Genomic DNA, 10,632 nt, shown 5'->3' on the forward strand with positions numbered 1-10,632 from the left:
GACTTGTAATATCCAAATGCTAGTGCACTTTTAATTAGCATTTGCTTTATTATTGTCTTTGCATGTTGTTTGTTGAAACAATGAACTGCTCAAGAAATGCATTGTGTTTATTTTAGCATAATTAGCATATTGTGCATAATAATTTTTTTTTAAATTCCAACAAAATATCAGCTTCAGTTAAAAAAATATTGATATTGGCCTTTAAGCAACCCATACGGGCTGAAGCATAGTAGACGTTCAGAAGTCCAGAGTGTCGTGCTGGTAGCGCAGTCGTGGGCTGTTCTCACTGTAGAACTGACTAAACCAGCGTCGGTGTTTCTGAATGGCTGAGTCTTCTTTCACAAGCATAGGTTTGGAGATGTATGTCTTGTTGTTCCAGATCATCACATCTCGTTCGAACTGTAACAGCAAAACCATCAGTTAAGATCCCATAAGCATCCTTTGGTAGGTTATTGTAACTAAACAAAACAGCTTTAAAATAAACACTGATAGTATCTATATATAGTTTCTGTTCATCAAAGACATATCATATCATGGTTTTCACAACTGTTTTCAACACTGATAATAAGAAAATAATGTTTCTTGAAATCAGCATATTAGAATGATTTCTGAAGGATCATGTGACACTGGAGACTGGAGTAATGATGCTGAAAATCAGCTTTATCATCACAGGAGTAAATTACATTTTAAAATACTGTAAAATACATTCAAATAGAAAAGTTATTGTAATTACTAAAATTACAGTTTTTTACTGTATCTGTGATCAAATAAATGCAGCCTTAAAGGGTTCCTTAAGACATCCTAGGTGTATGACTTTCTTCTTTCAGACAAATCCAATCGGAGTTATATTAAAAATTGTCCAGGCTCTTCCAAGCTTTATAATGGCAGTAGGCGGGTGTTTTCAGTCAACAGTCCAACAGAAGTCCAATAAAGCGCATCCAAAACTGTATCTAATGTTTATTATGGATGCGCTTTATTGCACTTCATTTCCACCCACTGCCATTTAAAACTTGAAAGAGCCAGGACAATTTTCAAAGGGGTCATATGATGCGATTTCAAGTTTTCCTTTCTCTTTGGAGTGTTACAAGCTGTTCATGCATAGATAAGACCCCTAAAGTTGCAAAGACTAAAGTCTCTAACCCAAAGATCCGCAAAGAAAGAGGGCGTGATTTTTATTCTTCCTCAATTTTTTTTAAAGTTAAGTCAACTTATCACTTTTTACAGTGTAGTATTTTCGCTTTCACAACGAAACACAGAACATGGTGCCGGCGGCAGCAACAATACTACAGCAAGAATAAAAATCACGCCCTCTTTCTTTGCGTATCTTTGGGTTAGAGACTGGGAGAGTAGCCTACAATGCTGGCTTGCACAAAGGCTGTTTCTATAAAGTGGGACAATTCCAACTTTGCAAGGACAATCTGGCGCTTCTGATTCACAGCCTATAAGTATGTTTTCATATTTAAAGAATTTGCCACTGACTATTCAAACGTGAGTTTTGAGCAGTGTAGAGTAGTGCTTATTGTTTGTTGTTTCTCCTATCACAAATGCAGACATGGTAATGTTTACATGGCGCAATGCAACGCAACACATACAAAGACAGTATAAGTCATTATAATCAGTAATTATGTCCCCACTGGATGCAACAAATGCCTCGTTTATCATGGGCTTTATTGTTTTTGTGTCATCGTGGCGGGACACAGCATCACAATACTGTAAGGGGCTTAACATTTGCATCACACGCTTGAGGTATTCGGCCAGTCACAACGCACTGAATAGCTAGCCAATCAGAGAACACCTCGCTTCTCAAAACGATGAGCTTTGTAAAAATCGACGCGTTTCAGAAAGGCGGAGCATAGAGGAGCAATAATAATGTACAGTATGTGGAAAATAATGTGGTTTTTAAACCACATGAACACATTTCATTACACCAAATACACAAAATAATGTTATTTTTAGCAACGTCGTATGACCCCTTTAATAGAACTCCGATTGGATTCGTCCAAAAGAGGAAAGTCATATACACCTAGGATTCCCTGAGGGTGAGTAATCGTGGGTTAATTTTCATTTTTGGGTGAACTAACCCTTTAAGGAGCAGCAGTAGTGTATGGATGCAACATGTAACAAAATTGCCAATTAACCCCTTAACTGTCAATCCCCCCTTTTTGAAAACAGACTTGAAAGGGCACTATTTAAAGTTAAATTGTTATAATTCATCAGTGCTTTTTGAATACAGATAAAGTTGGTCTCTTTTTAAAGAAGACAATCAGCAGATTATTGCAGAAGTGAAATAATTTAAAAAAAAATGAAAGTAAAAAAAAAAAGTTATAAGTTTAAATTTACTATAAATAACATGTACGGTCAAATGTGTGTTACCTGAATGCATTCTGCTCGAAGAATGAATTTTGGTACCAGGGGAGGAATGGTGCTCTGGTAGAAGATGGTGTGTGATACACACTGCAGTAATGGCTCGACTGGGGTAACGCAGTGCATAATCACACCCCGACCCAGAAAACTGTGTTCAAAAAGCAGGAAAACCACACCTGGACCCACCTACAAACATAAAAGATTTCATTCATATCACCAGGGAGTAAAATCAAAGTAATTTATGCTGCATTCTACTGTGTGAGACTAAATAAAATAGATTAATTCACATAAATCATAACACAATTCAGATTCTGCCTCTCATGCCTACAGCACTTTCTACTCTCAAATATAAAGACACTTTTTAAATTCAACTTCAAGTGAAGATCCAAGCGCAGCCTTGAATTACAACTGTTTTCACACATACCGTCAGGATTATTCGCCGTCACTATGGTGACAAGGCAGTTCCTTTTCAGACAACACAAAAAGAAAAATGTTGCACAACTGACCATGAGGGAAAATTATGGCATTGAGACTTGGACTGCTACATATACACGAGGAAAAAAACAAACGAACAAAAAAAACTAATTGGCTACACTTCACTATAGGGTTAACATTAGTTAATGCACCAAATTAACAATAACAATAAAAATGTTATGTAATTTTACATGTACTAAAAATACATTTATTTATTAATACATTTTAAATATATTAAAAAGTACATTTTTAATGTTTCAGGTCAAATAAATTAGGTAATATAAACAAATATTAACAATGAAAAATAGCATATTTATATAAAATAAAATACATATAATTAAATAAATAATAAATTAATACATTTTAATTATAAATTAGATAAAAAGGCATACAAATAAAAAAAAATTGAACCTTATTTTCAAGTTTTGACATTGTTTTGCAAATTCATTAAAAAAAAAGTGAAAAGCTAAACTTTTTTTTCAGGACAGAATCTAAATAATCTACCCATAACATGTGATTCCTGAAGCAAAGAATCCGTATTTAGTGCAGCCATACTTCACTGTACAAGAAAAGCATCTCATTTGTAAATCTGACACATCCTACGGCATCCAACACACTCTCTCTCTCTCACACACACACACACACACATTTAATTTACATAACAGCATGCTCTGTATGCACTCGACTAACTGCTTAAAATACAGAGAACAACCCTTAGAACACAGAGATCAAGACACGCTGTTGTGTGCAATATCATTCATGACTTGTTTTCCATTCTGCTAATCACAGTCAGTTAGTCTCCAGGCATTTCTCTCAGTCTGCACGGCTCACTTCCGCCCTCTAGCCGACGGTCCAGTCATTACCTGTCTGGCCAGGACGTCCAAATCAAGAAGAGGCCAGTGGCGTCCGAACACAGTGAGAGCGTGTTTCACCAACATCTGTGAACAGTGCTTGTTCAGCTCAGACTCAGGCTTCCACTCCACCTGGAATCACATCAGGTCATACAGATTTGGAACAACATGAGAGTGAGTAAATAATGATAGAATTTTTGTGCTTAATTATTAATAGAATATTTTAAAAAACACTTAAGTCCACTTGGATATTTCCAGTACTGATCCACATGCAAACGTTGCCAATCATAAGTCCTGAGTCCATGATTGTGAACAGTTCAGAGTATAATAAAGTTGTCAATTACAGTAATTATGACTCAGTGTAAACATAGCATAGGAAGTCCTAAAATAACCAAAACTATGTCAACTAAAACTACTATATAGAACTAGAAAATGTCAAATAAAAAAAAATATATATAATCTATTTTAAAATATTACTAAAAACTATAATAATATGTCAGTAAGACTAAAATAACACTGATGTTGACATTTCTCCCTGGGATGAATGTCTGTGAGAGGAATCAAACCTTCCAGTCATGCCGTATAAACTCCCAGGTCTTGCTGTTAGTATAGCGCAAATCCACTCCACTGACGATACCTGGAGTGTGCAAATGAGCCAAGTGTGCAATGTCTGCTGCATTTTCTGGAATCTCCTGAGAAAACACAGTGTGAATTAAAATGACTTCCAGATACCAACATCATATTCACTGAGAAATATAAAATACATCGTTCACATATGAGCTGCGTTACAAATATGCTGCCTGACCTCAATGTGTGCATTAATGAAATGTTCGGTACGGCCGCGGTACACCCATTCCCCGCGGGTGATCTCGCTCTGTTCTGGCACTCTCCAGCTGGGCTCCAGCCCGTCACAGTGAAACCACACCAGAACCTGCCCGTTGATCTCACAACTGGGCCAACACCGCACCTTTGCAAACTCAGGCACTAAAAATATAAAAAAAAAGGTCATGTACTGTACACTACTGATTAAAGGTTTGAGGTCTTAGTGCTTCTCTGATCTCTCACCTTTTTCTGCATATGGAATCTTGACACATTTCCCATCAGCCCCACGGAACTGCCACCCGTGGAAGGGGCATTCAATGCATCCCCCTACGACTCGGCCACCCACAGCCAGGTTGGCGCCTAAGTGAGGGCAGTAAGCATCCACCACATAGGCCTTGCCTTCCTGCCCACGGAACACTGCCACCTGCTGTCCTGGAGGAAAATAAAAATAAATGTAATTTTCTCATTTTGCTTTAACAATAATATTAATATAAAAATAGCATCCTGCAATTAGTTACAATAAGCTAAAGAGGGCAGAACAGGTCTTTTGGAAAGAGAACCAAGCCCCTTAGGTTAATTGGGTAACTGCCACCGACTGTCATTCTGGATGAATTTCCTTTTAGAAAAAGCCTGGTCTTGCTTGCTTATGCCCCAAGTTCCCTCATCTACTGTTATATCACATACTCTCGCTAGTAGTGTAGTTATATGTAGTGTATAAAAAATGATTTTCAATTAATATGCAGAAATGAATTAAGAGCTGAGAATGACATTTTATGTCACATCATTGAGCATGTGTGACACTGTTTGCTATTAGGTCTCAACCTATATCATTAGCCAAATTGAAAAGTTAATAATCACTTAAAAACAGGGTCTACAGCTAGGAACAATTAAAACTCTCTTTCTGTTATGCTGACCTGAGGGGTTTTATTTGCCTGCAATGCAGAGCCCCTGAAAAAAAGCTACTAGACTCAAATGACAAAGAAAAAGGCAGTGGAATCCAACAAACATTATGCAGTGCTTCCCACACATAGACTTTACCTGGGTGGGCCGTCCAAGTATATTTGGTGACACATTTTTGTTTTTATTACTATTATTATCCCCTTACAATTTTTTTTTATCCACCTGAGATAATGAAACCATCCGCGATTGATTAACTAGTGGAAAATGCGTTTCTGCTCGTTCTGTGTGATCAAGAACTGTCGACACTCCCACAGACAATATGACAATAGCAAGCACTATCTATGAAAATACTCTGTCATTCATTCTACACAGCAAGTACAAACGACAAGAAATAGCCATGAAGTGGTCATATACAGTACATTTAAAATTATGTATAAATAGAGAAAGAGAGGAGTGTGTTTCAGCCGCATAAGCATATCAAGTATCATGTCTGTTATCTGATAATGACTACTGAGGCATCCAGCCCGATAGCCCATTTAACTAAGGTTTTATGAAGTGCACATCAATACGCTGTAGCAGTAACTGCATGCAATTAAATGATGTGCCCTTTGAGATCACTTTAGCTGTCTCACTGCTAAAAGATGCTGCGTTTTAGTCTCTGGGTTTGTGATGGAGAAGCGTGTGTCTTGTGGGTATCTAAGCCGATGTCAAACATGTGTCATCTTGTACACTTACAGTACCTTTTTTTTGGTAGTGACAGTCATTCAGCATTTATTAAAGTCAAAAGAGGTAGCAAAGGGCATTGCAGGTTCAAAAGTCTCCAGCACAACAGCGTTTCTTTGTATCCCAAAAACAAAACTACAAAGGTGTTTTGTTTGGTTTTCACTGAAAACCAAAAGGCCTTTGCAACATGATAGGGCATCCCACAGAAACTCATCTAAGCAACAGGCACTTAAACATAACACAATCCAGTAACAAAAGACAAAGACTTTGCAATGACAGGACTGCACGTACACAAATGCTTAATCCTGATCAGTGTATAGTCTGTCAGAGTGATGCACAATGAAAAAGATCGAGAATGATTATACTGGCACAGACAGTTCTTCTGAAATCAATAAGAGCCTCAAGCATGTCTCAGAAGGTTCTCAATAATTATGCTGATTTTGCATAACAAACTGATCGAAGATATTAATATATCTTGCAGCAACATACACAACGTAGTGTCTGTGAGAAATCACCCAAATGAGTTCAAGGTGGTCTCAGCGACCTGTATTTTTGTCATAAATATGTATGATATTAATTCTGTTAGCATAGATACTTATGGCATAAATTTATGGCAAAAAATGCTTACAATTACATCAGTTAATAGCCTTTTTAAATAAATGTATAAGGTACATATTTTAGGTTCTAAGCTTTCATCTTTTAAATGACTTTTTCTCTTTTTAACAACTCATTTAAATAAAACAGTCATGGGGATGCAACATGTGCGACAAAACATCTGCATTATTGATCTTCAAGCCGGGAATGTCAGGATGTAAATGACTGTTTCTGTTCTTGAAGTGACCCGAAAACGATGATTTGATCATTTGTTTTATACACAGCTTCTGTGTTATTATTTGATCAATGAGGGATCCAATGACACTTCGACTGCAGCAAAAATGAGAAATAAAACTGTAGGACATTTCCAGTGACGTGATTTTACCTCACATGCGCAGTTTAATTTAACGTTTTGGCTGTTGTTACTTACCCAGCACTGTCACACTCTTCACATCTCCTCTCTCCAGCATGTGAGAGTCTAAAACCCGGTACCAGCCGTTTGGATAAACCGGCGGTAATTCTCCGGTCTTCCGTCGCCGCCGCACTTCGTTGGCAGCCTGGGCACGAGAGCGCCCGTCCTCCGCGATGTACCCCACCTCATCCACACCGCGGAGCAGCTCCAGAGGAGCGAATAACAGTCTGTACAACCAGCCCATCACTAGGAGCAATACGCCCGCGAATATGCAGGCTGCCGCCCGCGTAGGGGCTCCTGCCAGTCCGGTTTTCCGCCACAGTTCTGGGTATCCCCCTCCGAGCACCGTGTCTGATGGATCTTGAACGAGCATGACTAATGTGGCAGTGAAACCGATCGCTGCCACCGCGACCGCCTTGAACTTCAATGATACCCGTGAATTCTCCATGACACCTGCGATGTCATATACACTATGACAGGCAGTCAGTGTTCTCGATAAGCCCTCCTTCTCATTTTAGTTTCTATGTAGACAGTAAAGCGGTAGTGTTTGTTTATGCATGCTATGCGGTTTTTTTCTAGGGCGTTCAAGAGAGCCGTGGATACGTGACGCTGCGTGTGATTGACATTCACGAGGCCACGCCCACACGCAGGTGAGATTTCAGAATCAGAGCAATAAATGTACAATGCGACACTGTACATGTACTTTTACTTCATGAGCAAAGTGCATTGGCGTATTTGGTTTTTATTCAGTTAATATTAAATTCAGTAGCAGTGTAGGCTACATGAACACCCATTCATTCATCATTCCAGAACTGTAGCCTATAACTTGGTGATATTTTCCAAATAGATTAAGAATTTTAATTGCTTTAAGTTCCAATAAACCAGTATCACAATCAGTAAAAACAATACCTTTATAGGTGTATTAGATATTCTTTGTCCATGTTTTGTTCCAGTGAATTCAATCTTTAAGGGGACTGATAGCACCGGGATGAGTTGGTTCGGGGCCCCTATTATTTAGGGGTATGTGACCATGCCAATAAACACCTTTATCTGAGTTTTCTGAGCTTTTAAGAACTATAGAAATGACTTTAACTGGAATAAAAAGTTGTGTTATCTTCAGTAATCTTTAAGCATCACAAAATAGCATTGGATTCTTTTGATGTAATGGCAAGATAATACAGAAAACATGACTTGTTTTGATCATAATACATTTAGTTTATTGTTTGAATCATAGTCACTGCTAGAATGGCTACATGATTCTTTAGTCGGTTTGGTAGTGCTCAGTTCTTCTGGACCGCAGGGAAGCTGCAAAAGGCAGTAGTCCAGTAGTAAACCAAACGCGTTCTCAACATCTGCTTCACACTGTCCCTGTTCATGTTGTTGTTTATATCCAGGTACTGATGGCCACTGCTGGCAAACTCAGGCCAGGTTACAGAAACACTGGACTCACCTTTGTTAGGGTCACTGTGAGGGAGAAAGAAAGACAGGGAAGATAGAAATTACATACAGCTATCATCATGCAACACAAGTGGCACCAGTGTTATTATAGTTAATTAAAATTATTAAATTCTAAAGAATTAAAAAACAATATGAAAACCCCTTTTAAGTCAATTCATGGGACCTTTTGTGGTCCAAACTTGAAAAAGTAACATTTACATTTAGTCATTTGGCAGACGCTTTTATCCAAAGCGACTTACAATTGGGGAATGCAAAAAGCGATCTTGAAGAGGCAGTCAGACAGAGGAAGTGCTCGTAACACCAAGTCTCAGTCATTGTTCAAATAAGTACAAGCTAGTAAGCGGAGAGAAAGATAGAGGGAAAGGTTTTTTTTTTTTTTTTTGAGTTTAGGATGAAGTCAAGTACTGCCGAAAGAGATGCGTTTTCAGTTGTTGCTTGAAGATTGCCAGGGATCCAGCGTTCCGGATAGGGGTGGGAAGATTATTCCACCAGCTAGGAATGGTGAACGAGAAATGTTCTGGAGAGTGATTTTGAGCCTCTCTGTGATGGTACCACAAGGCGTCGCTCACTAGCAGATCTCAAACTTCTGGAGGGGATGTAGGTTCGTAATAGTGAGTGGAAGTAGGAGGGTGCTGAGCCTGTGGTAGTTCTGTACGCAAGCATCAGTGTCTTGAACTGGATGCGAGCTGCCACTGGTAGCCAGTTCAAGGAGATGAAGAGAGGTGTAACATGCGCTCTTTTGGGCTCGTTGAAGATTAGTCGTGCCGCTGCATTCTGAATCATTTGTAGAGGTTTGATTGTGTTTGATGGCAGACCAGCCAGAAGAGCATTGCAGTAGTCCAGTCTAGAAACAACAAGGGCCTGGACAAGAAGTTGCGCAGTATGCTCTGTCAGAAAGGGCCTGATCTTTCTGATGTTGTGTAGTGCAAACCTGCAGGATCGAGCAGTCTTTGCAATGTGCTCATTGAAGGTCAGCTGGTCATCAAAGATTACACCAAGATTTCTGACCGAAGTTGATGGGGTAATCATTGATGAGCCTAACTGAATCGTGAAGTCATGCCGTAGAGTCGAAGTGGCAGGGAAGACCAGAAGTTCCGTCTTTGCCAAGTTGAGCTGTAGGTGATGTTCTTTCATCCACGCCGAGATGTCCGCCAGGCAGCCTGAGATCCGTGCAGCTACCGTTGGGTCATCTGGTTGAAAAGAGAGATAGAGCTGCGTGTCATCGGCATAGCAGTGATAGGAGAAGCCATGTGCATATATGATGGGACCCAGCGATGTAGTGTATGTGGAGAAGAGGAGGGGTCCAAGAACCGATCCCTGAGGAACTCCAGTGACCAGTTGATGTGGTTTGGATACCTCCCCTCCCCAGGCCACCCTGAAGGATCTACCGGTGAGATAGAATTCAAACCAGCGAAGTGGAATCACAGTGATGCCCAGTGATGAGAGTGTAGACAGGAGAATCTGATGATTGACAGTGTCAAAAGCAGCAGAAAGATCCAGCAGAATGAGGACTGACGATTTGGAATCAGCCTTTGCAGTTCGCAGGGCTTCAGTCACTGAGAGTAGCGCAGTCTCTGTTGAATGGCCACTCCTGAAACCTGACTGTTTAGCATCCAGTTTGTTGTACTGTGAAAGAAACCGTGAGAGCTGGTTGAAGACAACTCGTTCGAGTGTTTTCCCTATGAATGGAAGGAGAGAGACAGGTCTGTAGTTATCTAAAAGAGAAACGTTTAATGTAGGTTTTTTGATCAGTGGGGTTACCTGAGCCTGCTTGAATGCTGTGGGGAAGATGCCTGTGAGGAGAGATGTGTTGATAATGTGTGTGAATGCCGGTAAGAGTGTGGGAGAGATTGTTTGGAGAAGGTGTGAGGGGATCGGGTCGAGAGGACATGTTGTAGGATGGCTGGAGAGGAGAAGTTTGGATACTTCTGCCTCGGTGAGGGGACAGAAGGAGAATATGGGAGTTCGAGCAGTGGATGTGGTTGATTGGAGGTCCTGTGGAGTTGAGAACTGGTTACTGATTGTTCTAGTTTT

At 39.8% G+C, this 10,632-nt stretch overlaps 1 protein-coding gene across 1 annotated transcript; it reads right to left on the bottom strand.

Moving 5' to 3' along the window:
• On the bottom strand, positions 1 to 7,726 carry LOC306862101 (cholesterol 7-desaturase nvd-like). The gene is made up of 7 exons (XM_079404736.1): positions 7,159 to 7,726; positions 4,755 to 4,943; positions 4,495 to 4,673; positions 4,256 to 4,381; positions 3,702 to 3,821; positions 2,374 to 2,550; positions 1 to 399 (listed from the first exon to the last, which is right to left on the bottom strand). The coding sequence occupies exons 1-7, from the start codon at positions 7,586 to 7,588 to the stop codon at positions 238 to 240; spliced, it is 1,383 nt and encodes a 460-aa protein (XP_079260862.1). The 5' UTR covers positions 7,589 to 7,726; the 3' UTR covers positions 1 to 237.
• Between the last annotated feature and the right edge of the window lie 2,906 nt (positions 7,727 to 10,632).

The sequence above is a fragment of the Barbus barbus genome (genome assembly GCF_936440315.1).
Source record: "Barbus barbus genome assembly, chromosome: 43".
Classification (NCBI taxonomy): Eukaryota; Metazoa; Chordata; class Actinopteri; order Cypriniformes; family Cyprinidae; genus Barbus; species Barbus barbus.